The sequence below is a fragment of the Peromyscus californicus genome, unplaced genomic scaffold (genome assembly GCF_007827085.1).
Source record: "Peromyscus californicus insignis strain IS unplaced genomic scaffold, ASM782708v3 Scaffold_9__1_contigs__length_137607984, whole genome shotgun sequence".
Classification (NCBI taxonomy): Eukaryota; Metazoa; Chordata; class Mammalia; order Rodentia; family Cricetidae; genus Peromyscus; species Peromyscus californicus.
Window position 1 is genome coordinate 106,336,409 of NW_026294617.1, and position 20,765 is coordinate 106,357,173.

Here is a 20,765-nt window from a genome sequence, read left to right on the forward strand (position 1 = left end):
GCCAAGTAACATATAAAGGCAGACCTATTACAATTATATCCATCTTCTCATTGGAAACTTTGAAAGCTAAAAGGTCATGGACAGACTTTCTGCAGACACTAAGATACCACGAATGCCAGTCCAGACTACTATTCCCAGCAAAGATAGAGAAAGTAAGATATTCCATGAAAAAATAAGATTTAAACAATACATACCCACAAATCCAGCCCTACAGAAAGTACTAGAAGGAAAATTCCAACTCAAGGAAGTTAGCTGCACCCACAAAAACACAGGCAATAGATAACCTCACACCAGCAAATCCCAAAGAAGAGAAATACATACACATACTACCACCAACAAGAACAAAACCAAAATTAACAGTAATTAAAAATCACTGGTCATTAATATCTCAATATCAGTGGACTCAATTCATCTATAAAAAGACACAGGCTAACAGAATGGATATGAAAATAGGATCCATCCTTCTGCTGCACACAAGGAAAACATCTCAACCTCAAAGACAGACATTACCTCAGAGTAAAGGGTCGGGGAAAGATTTTTTCCAATCAAATGGACATAAGAAGCAAGCTGGTGTAGCTATCCTTATATCTAACAAAATATACTTCAAACTAAAATTAATCAAAAGAGACTGAGAAGGACATTTTATATTCATCACAGGAAAAATCCATCAAGATGAAGTCTCAATTCTGAACACCTATGCCCCAAATATAAGGGCACCTACATTTGTAAAAGAAACATTACTAAAGCTTAAATCACACACCAAACCCCACACACTAATGGTGGGAGACTTCAACACCACACTCTCACCACTAGACAGGTCAGCCAGACAGAAACTTAACAGAGAAATAAGGGAACTAACCTCAAATGGATCTATCAGACATATATAGAATATTTCACTCAAACACAAAAGAATATACCTTCTTCTCAGCACCTCATGGAACCTTCTCTAAAATGACCACATACTCAGTAACAAATCAAACCTCAACAGATACAAAAAAAAATTGGAATAACCCCCTGTATCTTATCAGATCACCATGGCTTAAAGTTGTATTCAACACAACACAAATTGCAGAAAGCCTTCAAATTCACAGAAGCTGAACAACGCTCAACTGAATCATCACTGGGTCAAGGAAGAAATAAAAAACTTAAAGACTTCCTAGAATTCAATAAAAATGAATGCACAACATATCCAGACGTATGGGACACCATGAAAGCAGTGCTAAGAGGAAAGTTCAAAGCAACTAAGGGCCTACATAAAGAAAGTGGAGAAATCTCACACTAGTGACTTAACAGTACACCTAAAAGCTCTAGAACAAAAAGAAGCAAACTCACCCAGGAGGAATAGACACCAGGAAATAATCAAATTGAGGGCTGAAATCAATAAAATAGGAACAAAGAGAACAATACAAAGAATCAATGAAACAGAGTTGGTTCTTCGAGAAAATTAACAAGATAGACAAACTCTTATCCAAACTAACCAAAAGGCAGAGAGAGAATATCCAAATTAACAAAATCAGCAATGAAAAGGGAGACATAACAACAGACATTGAGGCAATCCAGAGAATCATTAGGTCACAAGTTGAAAACCTGTACTCCACAAAATTGAAAAATATAAAAGAAATGGACAATTTTCTGGATAGGTACCACATACCAAAATTAAATCAAGACCATACAAACCATTTAAATAGATCTGTAACCCCTAAAGAAATAAAAGCAGTCATCAAGAGTCTCTCAACCAAAAAAATCCCAGGGCCAGATGATTTCAGTGCGGAATTCTACCAAAATTTCAAAGAAGAGCTAATACCAATACTCCTCAAATTGTTCTACACAATAGAAATAGAAGAAACATTGCCAAACTCCTTATGAGGCTACAGTTAGCCTGATACCCAAACCGCACAAAGATGCAACTAAGAAGGAGAATTACAGACCAATCTCCCTCATGAACATTGATGCAAAAATACTCAATAAAATACTGGCAAACCGAATCCAAGAACACATCAAAATATATATATATCATCCACCATGATCAAGTAGGCTTCATCCCGGAGATGCAGGGATAGTTTAACATACTAAAATCTGTCAATGTAATCCACCATATAAACAAAATAAAAGAAAAAAATACATGAGCATCTCATTAGATGCTGAAAAAATCTTCAACAGAATCCAACACCCCTTCATGATAAAGGTCTTGGAGAGATCAAGAATACAAGGGATATACATAAGCATAATAAAGACAATATACAGCAAGCCAACAGCCAACATCAAATTAAATGGAGAGAAACTCAAAGCAATTCCACCAAAATCAAAAACAAGACAAGGCTGTCCACTCTATCCATATCTATTCAATATAGTACTTGAAGTTCTAGCTAGAGCAATAAGACAATAAACGAGCATCAAGGGGATAAAAAATGGAAAGGAAGAAGTCAAACTTTTACTGTTTGCAGAGGATATGATAGTATACATAAGTGACCCCAAAATTCTACCAGGGAACTCCTACAGCTGATAATGTGGTAGGATACAAGATTAACTCAAAAAAAAAAAAAATCAGTAGCCCTCCTATATACAAATGATAAATGGACTGAGAAAGAAATCAGAGAAACATCACCCTTTACAATAGCCACAAAAATATCTTGGGGTAACTCTAACCAAACAAGTGAAAGACCTATATGACAAGAACGTTAAGTCTTTGAAGAAAGAAATTGAAGAAGATATCAGAAAATGGAAAGATATCCCATGCTTGTGGGTAGGTAGGATCAACATAGTAAAAATGGCAATCTTACCAAAAGCAATCTACAGATTCAATGTCATCTCCATCAAATCCCAACACAATTCTTCACAGACTTGGAAAGAACAACACTCAATTTCGTATGGAAAAACAAAAAACCTCGGATAGCCAAAACAAATCCTGTACAATAAAGGAACTTCCAGAGGCATCACCATCCCTGACTTCAAGCTCCACTATAGAACTATAGTAATAAAAACAGCTTGTTATTGGCATGAAAACAGACACATGGGTCAATGGAATCGAACCGAAGACCTGACATAAATCCACATACCTATGAACACCTGATTTTTGACAAAGACGCCAAAACTGTAAAATGGATAAAAGAAAGTTTCTTCAACAAATGGTGCTGGCCTAACTGGATGTCAACATGTAGAAGAATGCAAATAGATCCATATCTGTCACCATTCACAAAACTCAAGTCCAAATGGATCAAAGACCTCAACATAAATCCAGCTACAGTGAACCTGATAGAAGAGAAAGTAGAAAGTAGTCTTAAACACATTGGCACAAGAGACCACTTCCGAAATATAACACCAGTAGCACAGACACTGAGAGCAACACTTAATAAATGGGACCTCTTGAAACTGAAAAGCTTCTGTAAACCAAAGGACATAGTAAATAAGACAAAACACCAGCCTACAGAATGGAAAAAGATGTTCATCACCCCCACATCTGATAGAGGGCTGATCTCCAAAATATATAAAGAACTTAAGAAGCTAGACATCAAAATATCAAACAATCCAATTAAAAAATTGGGTAGAGATCTAAACAAAGAATTCTCAACAGAAGAATCTCAAATGGCTGAAAGACATTTAAGGAATTGTTCAACATCATTAGACACCAGGGAAATGCAAATCAAAATGACTCTGAGATACCATCTTACATCTGTCAGAATGGCTAAGATCAAAAACACTAATGACAGCTTATGTTGGAGAGAATGCAGAGTAAGGGGAACACTCCTCCACTGTTGGTGGGAGTGCAAACTTGTACAGCCACTTTGGAAATCAGTATGGAAGTTTCTCAGAAAATTGGAAATCAATCTACCTCTAGACCCAGCAATACCATCTTAGGCATACACCCAAATGATGCTCAATCATAGCATAAGTACACTTGCTTAACTATGTTCTTAGCAGCATTATTCATAATAGCCAGTACCTAGAAACAACCTAGATGCCCCTCAACCAAAGAATGGATAAAGAAAGTGTGGTACGTTTACACAATGGAGTATTACTCGGTGGCAAAAAACCAATGACATTATGAAATTTGCAGACAAATGGATGGAACTAGAAAAAAAAAAATCATCCTGAGTGAGGTAACACAGACCCAGAAAGACAAGCATGTTATGTACTCACTCATAAGTGGATAGTAGATGTAAAGCAAAGGATAACCAGGCTACAATCCATAGCCCTAGAGAAACTAGTTAACAAGGAGGGCCCTAAGAGGGATGCATGGATCACCCTGGGAAGGGGAAATAGATAAGATCTCCATGAGTAAACTGGGGCAGGGGGCAGGTGTGTAGAGGGAAGGGAATAGGGGATGGAAACATGAGGGACTGGGATGGTCCAGTTGGGGAGGGATGGGGAGGAAGAGAAATGAGAAAGATATCTTGATAGAGAGGGCTGTTATGGGGTTAGGGAGAAATCTGGTGTTTCGGAAATCCCCAGGAACCCACAAGGATGACCCCAGTTAAGACTCCTAGCAATAGTAGAGAGAGTACCTAAACTAGCCTTCCCCTGTAATCAGATTGGTGACTACCCTAAGTGTCATCATAGAATCTATATCCAGCAACTGATGGAAGCAGATGCAGAGACCCACAGTCAAGCACTTGCCAAGCTCCTGGAGTCCAGTTGAAGAGAGGGAGGAGGAATAATAGGAGCAAGGGGGAGATCAAGATCATAATGGGAAAATCCACAGAGACTGCTGACCCATGCCTGTGGGAGTTCATGGACTCCGGACTGCCTGCATGGGACTGAACTTAGCTCTCTGAATGTGGGTGACAGTTGTGTGGCTTGATCTGTTTGTGGAGCCCCTAGTAGTGGGACCAGGACTTGTCCCGAGTACATGAACTGGCTTTTTAGAGCCCTTTCCCTATGGTGAGATACCTTGCTCAGCCTTAATGCAGGGAGGAGGGCCTTGGTCCTGCCCCAATTTGGTATACCAGCCTGTGTTGACTCCCCAAAGGAGGCCTTACCCCCTACGAGGAGTGGATGGGGATGGGGTGATAAGGAGGGGGGGGAGAGCATGAGAAGGTGATGTAGGAGGAAGTGCAGTTGGTATGTAAAATGAAAAAAAATTAAACTAAAAAAAAAAAAGACACTAGGAGTCAGTCTTAGAAACCTACATTGAGCCCACCCTAGACTACTGCTGAATGTAATGGTTGAATGAGATAAGCTCACATCAAGAGAGACACAGCTCTGGCTGAATAAGCCAGCTTCTTTCCATATCCCATACACTGTGTTTTCATGCATTTCTGCCCTGCAGCCCAAAGAAAGACAAAAGCAGAGGTAGTCTGTTACGAACCCAAGAATATTCAAGAAGCGTAAAGAAATTCATCCACTTTCCACAATGTCAAAAGGTCAGAGTGTTTTATAGACTCTGGGAGAATCTATATCAACATGTGTCTTGGCATCTTGAAAAGAAATCATTCTTTTATAAGAATAATGATTCATTTTGAAGGGACTTTTAACAATGCCACAGATCCTCTTAAATAGGTCCACACAGGCATTTGTTTCGTTCCAGAAGAAAATGTCCTGACCCTAGGGTAGTCCTCCTATCTGGAACATTTCAGCATGCCATTACAAGGACATTCTTGTTCCCCATTCCTGCAGCTGTGAGGGAGACTCACTAGACACTCCAGGCAAGCTCCCTCCTTGTGATACCTTGATGAGCAGCTTAGGGCTTCAAAGCTGATGACCCTATCCCAGTCTCTGGACAAAGTAAACCTGACTCTGCTGCTGGAATTACTGTTGATCACTACTGAGTGGAGCCCCTCTATACCAGAGCTCCAGAACTCCAGAACATTCTAGATCTAAGTCTATTCCTCAGCTTATTCTTCAATGACCACAGCCCGGTGATGCCCTAACCACCTACACATCTTACTGACTCATGACTGTTATGTTAGCCCCTTAAGAACACTGCTCCAGGCTGGGTGGTGGTGGCACACACCTTTAATCCCAGCACTTGGGAGGCAGAGGCAGGCGAATCTCTGTGAGTTCAAAACCAGCCTGGTCTACAAAGTGAGTTCCAGGACAGCTAAGACTGATAGAGAAACCCTGTCTCGAAAAATATAAAATAAAATAAAATAAACATTGCTCCCAGTAACAATCCTCAGCTGGAGAAGGAAACTGAGGCTCACCCACTGGTCCACTAGCACTGAGGTCAGATTCTGCCATCAACATTATAACATGACATCAATTAAGCTGCACAACTCATCCTTAAACCCTTATAATTTCTCTTGGCTTGAGATGATAAATTCCTTTGGATATAATAAACAGAAAACATAATTTGGGTCAAGTATGTGAAATTAAGTTAAAATTAAGCCCGTTATAGAATGTATTTCTATTATTCATATCAATGAAGTAATATAGTGGCATATTTCAATGTTTTACCTGTAAGATGCTGTAAATTTTGTGAAGTAAGCACAGCTGTGATTGTTAATCTGCATTTAATTTTTATTTTTCTTTACAATTTCACATATGTATACCTTGCATGTTGTCCACTCTTACCTCCCACCTCCACACCATCTTTGTCCTCCCTTCCTATTCCCAAGTCTTTCAAGTTCATATCTATTCATCGTGTTTTGTGTCCCCCCCAAGATTAAGGAGAGCCATCTGAAGGACTGTGGGTTGAGAGCTATTTGTTGAAGCCTTGCGAGCTCAGCAGAGGATACACAACTCAAGACAGTGTGTCCCTCGCCTTCAGAATCTAGCAATAGCCAATAGTTCAGAGGTGAAGGTTAGTGCCCCATGACCTCTTCCTCCTTCCTTGACTAGTTGTTGATAGGACTGATCCTTTGTGAGCTCTGTGCAGGTCGCTATGATTAATGAGAGTTAATGGTTATAATAGTTGTACCAAATCTACAAAATAGTGTTTAGTAGCGCTTTGACCTATCTTCGGGCTTTCATATAGTTCCTGCCCTTATATACTTCTCAACTCCTCTTTTGCAACATTTCCTGAGCCTTCAAGGGTGTTAGTATAAGTGACTTCTCTAGGCTGGGCCCACATCCATTGTTTATTTTCTGAGGCAGGCATGAGTCTCTGCATTCACCACTGTTCATTTACAGAGAGCTTTCTATGATTAAGACTGGGAGCTGCTTCTGTCTTAAACATAAGCACAGGTATTTAGAAAGCAATTTTCTGCTGTGTCTAGTTAACTATGTGATGGCTAATCTTGTCAACTTGGTGGTATTTAATATCACCATGGGAACAAATTTCTGAGCATGTTCATGAGCAACTGTCCATATTAGGTTAATTGAGATGGGAAAACCCACTCTGAATGAAGCCAGTGTTACATCATGGACTGGGATTGAAAGAAGAGAGGGAGCTGAGGACAAGCATTCATCTTTCTCTGCTTTGAAACTGTGGGTATCATGTGACCAGCTGCCCCCTACTACTCCTGCTACTGTACCTTCCCTGCCATGATGGACTGCACCTAGAAATGTAAGCCCAAACTGTTCCTTCCTTAAATTGCTCATGTCAGGGATCTTGTTAAAGCAACAAGAACTGTAAGTAGTCAGGCATAGTGGCCCACGCCTTTAATCCCACCACTCAGGAGGCAGAGACAGGAGGATCTTTGGCAGAGGAGTTCCAGGACTGGCAGGGCTATACAGAAAAACACTGTCTCAAAAAACCAAGTAAATAAATCATATAATGTTATATAATATCATATAACCAATATAATATGGTTTTGTATTTAAGTATTATGATGACTTATCTTGGCTGTCAACTTGTCACTTCAATTGAAGAATTGCTCCAATGAGACTGCCCTATGGGCATGTAGATGGAACATTTACTTGATTATTAACTGATGCAGGAGGGCCCATCCCACTATGGACAGTACTATCCCTAGGCAGGTAGGTCTGGATTGTATAAGGAAGGTAACTGACCATGAGCCTGGAAGCAAACCAGTAAGCTGCCTCCTTCTAAGGTTTCTGCTTCAAGTTCCTGACCTAGTGGGGTTCTCACCTTGCTTGAATTATTTTTGTTTTAATTTTGAATACAGTTTTATTGAAAAATTCAAAATCAGAAAAGAATTAAGATCAAATGTCTAACAAGTATAGTTCCCATTTCACACCTGTAAAGTATTTGTACATTTACCTTTGTATCCTAACACGTGATCGTGATTTTTTTAAGGGAGGACAGGGTATTTGGCTTACATGCTCCAATCACAGTCCATCATTAAGGGAAGTCAGGCCTGCTTGAATTCTTGGTTTGATTTTCCTAGACAATGGACTATAAGCAGTAATATGAAGTAAACTCTTTCCTCTCCAATTTTGCCCTTGGTCATGTTGTCCACTGTGACAACAGAAAGCAAAATAGGAAGCGTATTAACAAATGTTACAGACACAGTCAAAGTACGTTGAGTTAGCTGAAAGGTAGGTGTCTGGGACCAGACATCTAAACACACTTTCAGCTGTGTTTAGAGAAGTTAGACTCTCATCGGTGGAGGTAAGCCCCACGGATTCTGATGCATCAGAAACGGCCAAGTGGTCCGAGGAGGGGGAAATCCGCCATTTCAGGAAAGAAATACATCCATAAATTTCAAACCTGATTTTATCACCTAAATTCGACTGCTGTACTTTGGGTTACAACAACAGTTTTATGGTTGTGATCTGCAGACTTCAAAAACTTCAGAGAGCAGTCCAGTAACCCAAGAAACTCTTCTTACCAAATTGCACTTAATTGGGAGGCCCCAGGAAACACTCAAGAATATATTGTCCCAGAAGCCACTCACTAAGGCAGACGTGAAGTAAAATCTAAAGAACTGTCTCTCCCAAGACATGATATAACAAGAACAGAATGAAAGCTGGCCGGCACAGGTACAAGACTGTCAGGAGGAGTCTCTTGCATTTACCACAGTGATGGAATCTTAATTAGGCTTTATTAAAGAGCAGATCAACGGTATATTATATGGAGATAGATCTAATTGACATTTTTAAAGTATTTGTTTTGGAGTAACATAGAAAAGGGACATCTATCTGCCAGTTGAATCAGTAAGAGAAACTTTACTAACTCAAATGAATGACCTTTTTTTAATGTAAACTTTAACAGGGACGATAATTAATTTTAAACTGATCTTTCAGAAATGTTTGTGGTAGTATTCAAAGAAAATAATCCCTTTAGAGACCTTTCAGAGAATGCTTACTGAGAAAATTATTGTGTCCTGTCCTGGCCACACCAAGGACATCAGTTATTTGGAACAAATGGCTTTGTGAGGAATTATAGCTGCCTAGTTTTCTCTTTCCTCTGCATTTCATTTGGTTAGTTCACATCCTAAAGACAGTCATGGACAGATGAAATCAAATGTGTATTAATACTTTGTCTTAAAATATTTATATCATGCAACTTCTCTAAAAACTATCTCAAATTTTTTTGTTTTGTTTTTTTAAGTAAGGGGAACTCTTAATAACTCCTGTTGTGTTTCCATTGCATGGTGCCTACTGCTAACAAGGATTGACCCCAGAGCCTCACACATGCCAGGCAGGTGCTCTGCTACTGAGCTATGCTCCAGGCCTATGCTTAGGGTATTTTAAACACTGTAATAATTATTAGCTTTCCATGATGATGAATTCTACTTCTCAGTGTGAAATTCACCTCCTCGGTCAACTAGATGTGCTTTGGTGTTTCATGATGTTACCTGCCTCCTATTCTACTATCAGAAGCTAGAAATAAGAAGATGACAATTTTATTTTCAAAATACAAATAACCATGAGCAAGCCAAGCTCTAAGCTTAGATGCTAAGGCTACTGAATGTGTGCTAGGTCAAATGTTATTTAAATCCTTTCTTTACTTCATAAAGAGTCAAATGTAAAGCTTTATGCCAGTAACTGGGACATGGTGTCACTGAGCATGTGGAAAGCGGAGAATAATGGGACTGGTCAAGGGGTATAACATGAAAAAGATTGGGCAGGACAGAAGAAGGGGCTGGGAAAAAGCCTCTCTGCTTGATGCTTCTGCACAGCTCCAGGCTTGTCTTCAAATGTTCATCCAGCAGTGCCAAGAAGTGAGAACTCCTCTTCTGCCTCCTCTACTTCCATAAGTCATACAGCTCTTCCCTGTGTTTTCCTCATACAAGTCCTCATTCTCTCATCACTTTCTCCTATACCACCCGAGTCTCAGATCTGCCTATGGAATGTCAGACCAAAACACAAGCCATACCCATCGGGAACGGGCTTCTCCTAGGTCCTGACTGTGTTCAACCACGACACTGACCTTATAGAGAGTGTGAATGCCATGGGATTGTAACTAAGAGCAAACAATCTGAGAATCACATCAAAGATCTGAATAATAAGAACCATGCATTTTGTTTGTTTCTGTTACAAAACAACTAACATATATTTTCAACTAAATAAAATCACATCTAAGCTGGGCGGTGGTGGTGCACATCTTTAATCCCAGCACTTGAGAAGCAGAGGCCTCTTAGTTCAAGGGCATCCTGGTTTAGAGTGAGTTCCAGGACAGCCAGGACTACATAGAGGGAAAGAAAAGAGAGAGAGAGAGAGAGAGAGAGAGAGAGAGAGAGAGAGAGAGAGAGAGAGAAGAAGAAGAAGAAGAAGAAGAAGAAGAAGAAGAAGAAGAAGAAGAAGAAGAAGAAGAAGAAGAAGAAGAAGAAAAGGAAGAAAGGGAGGGAGGGAGGGAGGGAGGGAGGGAGGGAGAGAGGGAGGGAGGGAGGGAGGGAGGGAGGAAGGGCCATGGCTCAAGCTTTTGCTAGCTAGCTCTTATATCTTAAATTAGCCCATAACTATTAATCTATGTATTGCCACATGTTCCATGGCTTTACCTGCGTCCCATTACATGTTGCTCCTTGGGGGCAGCTGCTGGCGTCTCCCCACCTTCTTCCTGTCTCTCTCTTTGAATTTCCCACCTGCCTCTAAGCTCACTTGTTTTGGTTTGGTTTGATTGATTGATTGATTGATTGATTGATTGATTGATTGATTTGAAGTTCAAGTTCAGACAACAACTGCCCATCTCATTATTCTGTTACTTCAGGAGAAGTTTTCTTGTAAAAAGGCTACAGGACTTGCCACATAAAATTCCGCTTAATGAATGTTTCCCAACAACTCTAACCTCTTGAAAATCTTTCACAAAAGGTCACTAATAGACCGTCAGCCTTTTTAAGTTGTTGAATGATTAGCTTTCCACTTTGCATATAATCCAAAGGTGATTGCTGAGAAACAGCATCTCTTCTAAGCCCTCAGCATTCATTTCCCCTTGTCCTTCAGAACCCTGAGAGACTGTATTTAAACAGTCGTACTGACAATATTTTAAAGGTGCTTAATTAAGTGAGAAGGATTTTTCTTTCCTTGGGAAAAATCCTTGGCCCATATTTAGATCTTATTTTAAACCTTGGTATTTTAAGGAGTCTTTCAAAGTATTTGAAGAATTCTTAATAGTTATTCAATTATTATCAAATCAGATTTCTATTCTTCTGATCTCTGTAATCAAATCTTTGCTTTGGTGATTTGCAAGTAAGCCTCTATTTTAGAACTATCTTCTTCTATGACTTGTACCATCTTCTGTGATGTGTATCACCAAGATGAAGCTGGCAGGAAGTTCACACGTACTTGAGTGCCTATGTTTATCAGGCACACAGTAAGAGCAAAATGTGTGCCAATATTTCTATGATGCTATTAGAAACAAATGTATGGAGGGCTTAATACAGAAAAGATAAACTGATGTAACACAAGGGGAATGTGAGCCATTAACTTTGTAGATATGTTAAGCAATAAAGCACATGAAACACAAGAATCATAGGCAATCTGATGATGCCTATTATCTGATGGACCTACTAGGGCTGGTGTAGGAACCACAACACAGATAAATTCAAAAAACTAAAACACAGATTCAAATAGCAACATTTTTGATAAGAGTCACACTCTATAATTAAAGTTGCTGACTTAAATGGTTGGAATAATACGTTTTATATTGTAAGTAGAGCTGGCAACAATAAACACAATAATAGTGACAGCAAGGGCAGCAGATGCATGTGGTCTTCTTGTTCTAAGTGCCTCCTGTGTCTCCCCCTTCAGTATTCCAGGCATCCCTCAGAGGAAGAACTAGTTCACCTTCTCTTTAAGGGCTTGGAAGCTCAAGGACCCCAAAGACTAAAGTAACATCTCCAAGCAATTTCTATAAGAATGAATAAGTGCCCAAGGCAGGATTGAGCCTGTGTAGTCTCTTCATAGACTTCATGATTTTTAACTTCTGCAAATGCCATGAACCTAGTAATGGTAAAAAGTAATATCATCTGGAATTTTAGGCCAAAATAAAGATAGCTGAAAGATGATAATAACATGGGTGGAGGCATAAGTACATGGTGACTAAAGTGTTTGTATAGGTTAGAGAACAGGTATTGGAGATGTGAAGTGAATAAGACGATGGGAGACCTTACATTCCAGAAGCTTCCATTTGAGTAGAGTAGAGCAGCAGCCAGAAAAGTAAACAAATTTAACAAGAAGTGATATTGACCTCCAAATTATGTTACCTACATGGGCACTTGCTGTTTTAATAAAAGTCAAAGATCTTTTCTTAAAAAGAAGAAAATAAGTGATATTGACATCAGCAAGTGATAGGGATGGGTACAGCACCAAGGGTAATAAATATGGTGTTAGAGGAGGGCTGTTTTGCCTCGGTAGAGCTGTCCAGGCTTGGCACATTGCCCTTTGTAATCCAATGATTTTCTTTTGTGGGGGCTGTCTCATGCACCGGAGAAAATCAGTATCCTAGCCTCTTCCCATCAAAACCAATAGCAAGACCTCTCCTTCCCATGTGTGCCCAACACAATCATATCCAGACAGTCTAGTGTCCCTGGAGGTACAAAGTCAAAACCGATTGTTAAAAAAAAAAAAAACCATTGACTTAAATGATCCTGGAACTCTTCTCTGACGAGGAGATATCAGACCTAAAAAACAAATGCTATTAAAAGATGCACGGTAAAGAAGCCAGGGATGTGAGTGACCCAACCTGGGACAGAAGCAAAAGGATGAGTCAGGTGAGACTCCTGCCAGTGGGAAAGGGCTTTTGGCATCAGACAGTACAAGCAGAGCTACAGCTACTGAGGAATGACAAGGGCTGGAGTAAACAGCAATGAGCAACTTCAGGTGGCTCTGGTCCATGGATCACGCAGGCCTCGTTAAGTGTTTAGTTTCTTGGGGAACACTGGAAGCAAAGAAAGTGTTTTAATTCTAAAATATGCCTTTAAAGAAAATATCTGTCTGTTTTCCTTGGATTTTGTCAAAGACGTAAGCACTTCTCATAACTAATTAGAAATATGAAAGAAAATGATTGACCCCTTTATACCCTGCATAGTCAGTTTTTCCTCCCTCACGGAGCAAATGTTTACTGAAGGGGCTCTGTGTCTCAGATAGCCAAGCATTTGAAATGCATCATTAAGCAAAAGAAAGATCCTGCCTTCTTATATTCTAGATTAAAAAAAAAACAGATGCAATGAAAATTAATGACAATAATAATAAAGCAGAAAAGTATGATGGAGAGAGACTGTGTGGTACAGCAAGTCTGAAAGGATAAATAAAAATTAATCATATTTTTGGCCAGTTACATATTTGTGGCAACTCCTATTTATTCTTTTTATTTTTTTAGTTTTTGGTTATGTTTGCTTGTTTGTTCACTGGTTTGAAGGGATGCATGCATGGCATGGTACGCCTGCCGAAGTCAGAGAAAACGTTCGGGGGTCGGTTCTCTCAACCTCTTGAATCCCAGAGATTGGAGTCAATTCATCAGGCTTGGCAGCAAGCACCTTGTCCACTGAACCATCTTTTTGTCCTCATTGTACTTGGTGCAAAATCCAGTGTTTTATTGTGTGTCCCCTTACATGGATCCTGTGAACTGACGAGAAAGCCGCTGAGCTGGGAATGAGGCTCACCATACACGGTATCAAAAATCTGGGAATCCGAAGCAACATCACCTGGTCTGGAAGTCAGCAGTGGTGAAGTCCTGTAAGTCATCTTCATTTGGTAACTAAAACCTACAATGTGCCATTAGCATGAAGGTGCATCAGGGTCCATGAGAAGCGTCCCAAATCCTGCCCAAACTCCTCACTCTTGCAAGGACTCTGAATATGTCTGACAAATTTCAAGCAAGCAAAATCTTCCTTATTTTTTTCTTTTTCTTTCTATTTTTTTTTTTTGAAATACAGTCCATAGAGTCCAAGCTGGCCTTGAACTCCAAGTGATCCTCCTGCCTCAGCCACACAAGTTTACGGATTGTATCATGAGCCCTCATACTTGGGTTCCTTTTTGCTTTATTACCAAAAAACTAAAATGCTGTGGATGATTGATTGATAAATAAAACACTGATTGGCCAGTAGCCAGGCAGGAAGTAAATGCAGGACTAGCAGAGAGGAGAATTGAGAGAACAGGAAGGTGGAGAGGAGGAGACGCCAGCCTGCCGTCCAGGGAGCATCATGTAAAGGCAGCAGGTAAAGCCACAGAACACGTGGTGACATACAGATTAACAGAAATGGGCTGAGTATAAGAGTAAGAGGTAGACAATGGTAGGCCTGAGCTAGTGGCCGAGCAGTTTAAATAATATAAGTGTCTGTATGTTTATTTTATAAGTGGGCTACGGGACTGCCTGGGCTTGGTGGGACCTGAAGAGTTGACACTAAAATAAATTAAGTTAATACTAAAAAAAATTTACAAGTGGCCATTGAACATGTAGTTATTGAAAACACTCCCTTCTTTTTTCTCTCTCTTCTTTTTTTGGGGGAGTCAAAAGAGTGGGGGGATGGACCTGGGAGGTGGGTGTGATCAGGGTGCATAATGTGAAATTCCCAAATAATCAATAAAAATGCTATGCAAAAAAAGAAGAAAAGAAAAGAAAACACTCCCTTCACCTGACATTTATCAAATGGTATTTCCAATCACAAGATCAAAGTTAAAATTCCCTCTGTCAGGACAATGCTTCTATGAATGTGTTGATTTCAACAGTCACTGTGAGAAATGCTTACAGTCTCAATGCAACCAAAATTTATTCTCTTGCAATGGAGTCTGAACCAGTTCCCCCTCACCCTGGATATAGTCGGTTGTCAGCAGAGTCAACTTCACCCCAAGAAGTCCCCCTGTGACTCTATTACCTGCCTCTTATGCATTCATTTCTCTGGAGAGTAGTGTCTCTCCAATACATACCTAAATGTTTTTTTCCTGGATTTTTTTATTGAGGTTTTCTTTTCCTTCTTTTATAAAAAATAGATTTTTTTCTCAGACAATATATCCTGATTACAGTTTCCCCTCCCTCTACCTCTCTCAGTCCTTCCCCCTTCTCCTCTCGTCCTGATTCACTTTCTGTCTCTTATTAGAAAAGAGCAGCCTCAAAGAGATAACAACAAAACATAACAAAATAAAATAAAATAAGAACAAAAACTATCACATCGAAGCTGGACAAGACAAACCAAAAGAAGGAAGAGTCTCAAGAGAAGACACAAGAATTCATTCACAGACTCTTAAAAATGCTAAAATGAAAGCCATGATATATACTCAGAGGACTTGGCAGGTTCTTTTTCATTAATAGGTATTAATTATACAAAACAATGTGTTTCACTGAGATTTTTCACATGTGTATAATGCACTTGGACCATACTTATCCCAATTACTCCCCTTTATATCTCTGTCCCCTTTCTCTTCTCTGACAATACCATTCTATTTTCATACCATCCTTTTTACATTCCTCATAGGAGAAGAAGCATATGTCTAAGTCTGCTTATTTTGCTTAACATGGTAATTTCCAGTTCCATCCATTTTCTTGTAAATGACATGGCTTCTCTTTCTTTAAAGCTAAATAATGCTCCATAATCTGCATTACAGTATTTCTTTATCAGTTCCTTCATTAGTGGGTACCCATGCTGATATCTTGATCCTTAACAGGACCATGGTAGGGATGAGTATGCAATTATCTCTGCAGTATATAGACTTGAAGCCCTTCAGATATAATGGCAACATATTATAGTGGATTTTGTGATGATCAGCTTTTGGATGACCTTCTGTGTATCTAGTCTCTCTCTGTCCCTCTTGTGAGGACATTTGTAATTACCCATTAAGATAACCTATGATAATCTCTTCATTGCAAAACCAAAGACATTTTTTCTAAAAATTTAACATTTACAGGTTCCAGAGAAAATGGCAAAAATGTCCTTAGGGACCGTTATTCACCCTGTCACAATGACCAGAGAAGTGGGGACTCTAACTCCTGCCTGGATCTGCTCACTCCCACAACCTGGCAAACTAGTAAAGATGCTTTCAAGAGTAAATTCTGTTTACTTCAGTATCTACTACTGTTTTGACTTTAAAAATAATAATAATTAATAACAATAAAGCAATGGTGGCACACCCCTAAGATCTCTGAACTCTGGAGGCTGAAGCAGAATTCCAGACTTCACACCTACGGCTCCCTAATGATGTGTTTTATACAAGCTAGACAAGACTTAACATGGAAAGACAATTACTACAACGGCACTAAGATGAGAACAGAACCAGGCATGAGGACTCACACACGGGATTCCAGCACTCAGCAGGCTGAGGCAGGAGGATCAAGAGTTAGAGGATAGAGGCTAGAGAGACGGCTCAGTGGGTAAGAGCATTTTGCTGCTTTTGTAGAGGACCCAGGTTCAGGTCCCAGCAACCAAATGGCGGTTCACAACCATTCTTAACTCCGGTTCCAGAGGATCTGTTCCCCCTTCTGGCCTCTGCAGGCCCTGTGCACACATGTGGTGCACAAATACACATGTGGGCAAAACATTCACATAAAATAAAATGAATACATCTAATTAAAAAAAAATTTTAAGAGTTGGAGACTAACAAAGAACAGAAAACATGAACTTGTCTCAAATCCCACTTAGAAAACAAAAACAAAACAAAGGACTATTGTCAAGAAATTAAACAATAGAATAAACTAAAACAGCTTAAGGGATTTATTTTAAAAAGGTAAAACACTTTAGAATCATAAACTTTATTAACATTCATGTAAATTTCCTTTAGAGTTTAGCAATTTATATATATAAAAAAAAGAGGTGACCGATGATTTTTTTTTGCCCTTCTGTGTTCTCTCAGCATTTCTGACCTTGAAAATGTATGCCGTTTTCTACCAGACCAAACCATCCTCCAATCTTTGCAGACAAGTGGGTATCCTACAGCTAATTCAATTCTGACAGCATCTAGAGCTATCCAGGGCCTGTAGTGAAGGGCTCAGTCCCACAAGATGGTCCCTCCTTTTTGCATGCCAATCACAAGTGATAGGTTTTGCTACAGGTTACCCACAGCTTCTGTCTAACTTTGCTCCCTATTCAACAATGTATACATATTTGAAAATACCATAGATATTTATCCAGAATAAATATATGCGTTTTGTCCATCAAAAGCACTAGAAATAGAAGTATTTATGTACAATAAATGCATTTTATCAGTTTAAAATGGTTCAAATGTTTCAAAGGAAGATATGCCTTTTATATTTTTGTGGAAGCTATACTTGAATCAGGTATCTGATATGTGAAGAATTAATTTTTAAACTAAGATGGAGGTTTAGGAAAAAGCCTAAATCACCAAAATGTAATATGAGAATCTGAGCATTCTTACATGTTAAATTTTGAGCAGCGGGCTTGCTTTTTCTTAGTCTAAAAGAAATGGGAGATCCCTACTTGCCTTAAGGTTTCTTTTAACCTTCCCTCTCTCTTCCTCCCCAAAATTCCCCACTAGGCCCCAAAAGAACCCACCCGAGCACCTTACACCTGCCTCCCATCATCTCTCAATGCATTGCAGGTTTCTGACGACCCTGCTGACACACCTCCCGAACCTCCAGCCACCCACCAGCCATTGGACACAGATCCTTCTAGCAGAAAACCTCCATGGGTTCCCAGGAGAACTCTTCTTCTTGCTCCAAAGCCCTTGGAACCTGGGGCCTGGAGACTCCGGACAGTTCTAGCCCGGACTCTGCCAGCCACCTGGAAGAACAGTGGCCAAAACCCTGCCTTGATGAGCAGAGCATGGACATCGTATTGGAAGACTCAAGGGAGCTGTTGTCTTTAACCTCACCTCCACCAGGCAGAGAGATCAGATAGGAAGTCACTGTGAACTGACAGAACATCGAAGACATCTGCCTCTGTTGTGGAAGTCTGCAGGTGTATACGCAGCACCCCTTATTTGAGGGGGGAATATGTGCCAGTGTAAGGGCACGTTCCTGGAGACCCTCTTCCTTTATGATGAGGATGGGCACCAGAGCTACTGCTCCATCTGCTGCTCGGGGGACACCCTGTCCATCTGTGAGAGGCCCGACTGTACCAGATGCTACTGTTTCGAGTGTGTGGGTATCCTGGTGGGCCCCAGGACCTCAGAGAGAATTAATGCCATGGCCTGCTTGGTTTGCTTCCTGTGCCTGCCTTTCAGTCAGAGCGGACTGCTGAACACACGAAGGAAGTGGCATTACCAGCTGAAGACCTTCCATGGTCTAGAGCAGGCAAACCTCTGGAGATGTACAAGCCAGTGTCTGCGTAGAAGAGACAGTCAATGCAGGTACTGAGCCTCTTTGAGAATATTGAGAAAGACAGAGAGTTTGGGCCTTTTGGAAAGAGGTTCTGGCTCTGAATAAGGAAGACTGAAGTACTTGAAAGATGTCACGAATGTTGTGAGGAGAGATGTGGAGAGAGGGGGCCCCTTTGACCTCATGTAGGGCTCGACACAGCCACTAGGTCGCTCTTGTGACCACTGCCCTGGCTAGTACATGTTCCAGTTCCACCTGATCATGCAGTATGTTCAACCACCCCCAGGGAGTCAGTGGCCTTTCTTCTGGCTGTGGACAGTCTACTGCTGACTGAGGATGACCAAGTCACCGCAACCTTCTTCCTTCAGATGGAGGCTGTGACTCTCCAGAATATCCATGGTAGAGTCCTCCAGAATGCTGTGCCGGTGTGGAGCAACATCCCAGGGTTGAAGAGCAAATACTTGGCCCTGACACCAAAGGAGCAACAGTCCTTGGAAGACCAAGGCAGAACCAGAGCCAAGATGGCCGCCCAGAAAAATGACCCCCTGGGAAAGACCTGCCTTCTCCCCCTGAGAGAGTATTTCAAGTATTTATCTCAGAACCCGCTTCCTCTTTACAAATGAATCATGATACAATGAAAGAAGAACCGCCTAGAACCGCCGCAGCCTTCCTCCCATGGCCTTTTCCCTCGGCAGGATTTTCTTCTGTTTGCTTGCTTGCCTTTGGGTTTCTCCTCTTCGGTTCCCAAGATGCCTCCTGTGCAGCTCACTCTGGGGGTGGGAGGCACCCACTTCTGTGGACATGATCCTGATGGGATAACCTGTCATGAGTCGCCAAAAGTGTGTGTGTACCTGTTGTGAAGTTTTTCAAATATTGTATAGGCTTGTTAAAAAAAGAAAAAAAGAAAAAGAAATGGGAAAGAAATAAAGAAAACAGACAAGAATTGCCCAGAATTAGAGATTTTGCATTAGATACAATATATACCTATTCTACTGCCCACTCAAATGTTAACACTTTGGCTATCGCTTGACACAAACAAAAATAAAAACTCATTTTCTTGGTTGCTGCAGAACAGAATATTTAAGACGTTATTACACTCCATCAATTCTGTTTCATGGCATACCAAATACACGGAATACATTGCACTTAAAATTTTCAATTGTTCTATTACATACCATCTTTACACATAAGTTCAGCAGAGTGGTATTTTCTTTTAAATATCACTTAAGATCACTCAATTATCAGAGTAGAAAGAAAGAGCCCTTTAGTGATAGTATTGTTGAATATTGGAACGAAAGTCCTTGAGCCGCTTGTCTTATGAAATAAGTCTTTTTGTGTGCATAAAATATAGTTCACCATTAAGCATTTTCTGCAAAATGGGGGACAAATCCCAGTGTAATCTTCATACAAAGTTATTTCAGGAGCCTAATGCCTGGAAAATTATGGCTGTGCCTTGTCCTAAATTTGAGGGTCTTTCCACATTTTCCTCATAAACCCCATTTTTCAGGGGCTTATGACTCAACTACAGAAATTTGCTTCCGGATGAAGCTTGGAATACCCAATTTCAGCTGATCTGGTTATAACCAGGTGAAGCAAGACAAAAGTTTGTATTATCTCTTTCTCATTTGACTCTCTGGGTCTTCGGATTTAAAAAACAAAGTACTTTCAGGTGTTTCCACCGTTTCTTCATTTTTCAAAAATCTTTACCTTTGGCATTTTTTGAAATATAAGAAAAAGGATAAAATGAAAACGTGATGAGTAATTAGTGTCTCAAGAGAAGGCTAAGGAGGTGCTGAATTGCTCACAGCCAACTCACCCTCTAAAATCCAGGCAAAGTCCAGTGGCTCCTGAAGCTCATTACTGCAGAATGGCGTTTATTTTGAGCCAAGAGCTTTTATCGAATGAGAATGGAATACCTAATGGGAGCCTGTAGCCTAGGAAGTCATGAGAAAATTTAACCCTAAGTGTTCACTGCACACTGAGATGGTGTTCTAGATTTCAAACTTTAAAGAGAAGCCCAAGTATTTCCTGTGAAACAATGTGGTAGTGTATCCTGCAGATACGTTGGTTCTTCCCAGAAGAGAAGTTTTGCTTGTCTGCCCTGACTAGACACAGAACCGTACATGCTCAAGATTAGACCAGCAATGAAATGTCTTGTTTTATTAATTGTGCATGCCAGTATGTTAAAACAGTCCCTGGTGGCCAGAGGTGCCTGACCATTGCAAGACTGTACTTCACTATGTATTCAAACACATAGGAGAAAATGGGGACAGAG

The 20,765-nt window shown here is 40.3% G+C and overlaps 1 protein-coding gene across 1 annotated transcript; it reads left to right on the forward strand.

Annotated features, from left to right (window-relative positions):
• The first annotated feature begins 17,613 nt into the window (after positions 1-17,613).
• Positions 17,614-19,369, forward strand: LOC128106383 (DNA (cytosine-5)-methyltransferase 3-like). The gene is given in 2 exon segments (XM_052731875.1): positions 17,614-18,800; positions 18,803-19,369. Coding segments are annotated over 2 exon segments (381 nt in total). The 5' UTR covers positions 17,614-18,730; the 3' UTR covers positions 19,114-19,369.
• The last annotated feature ends 1,396 nt before the right edge of the window (positions 19,370-20,765 follow it).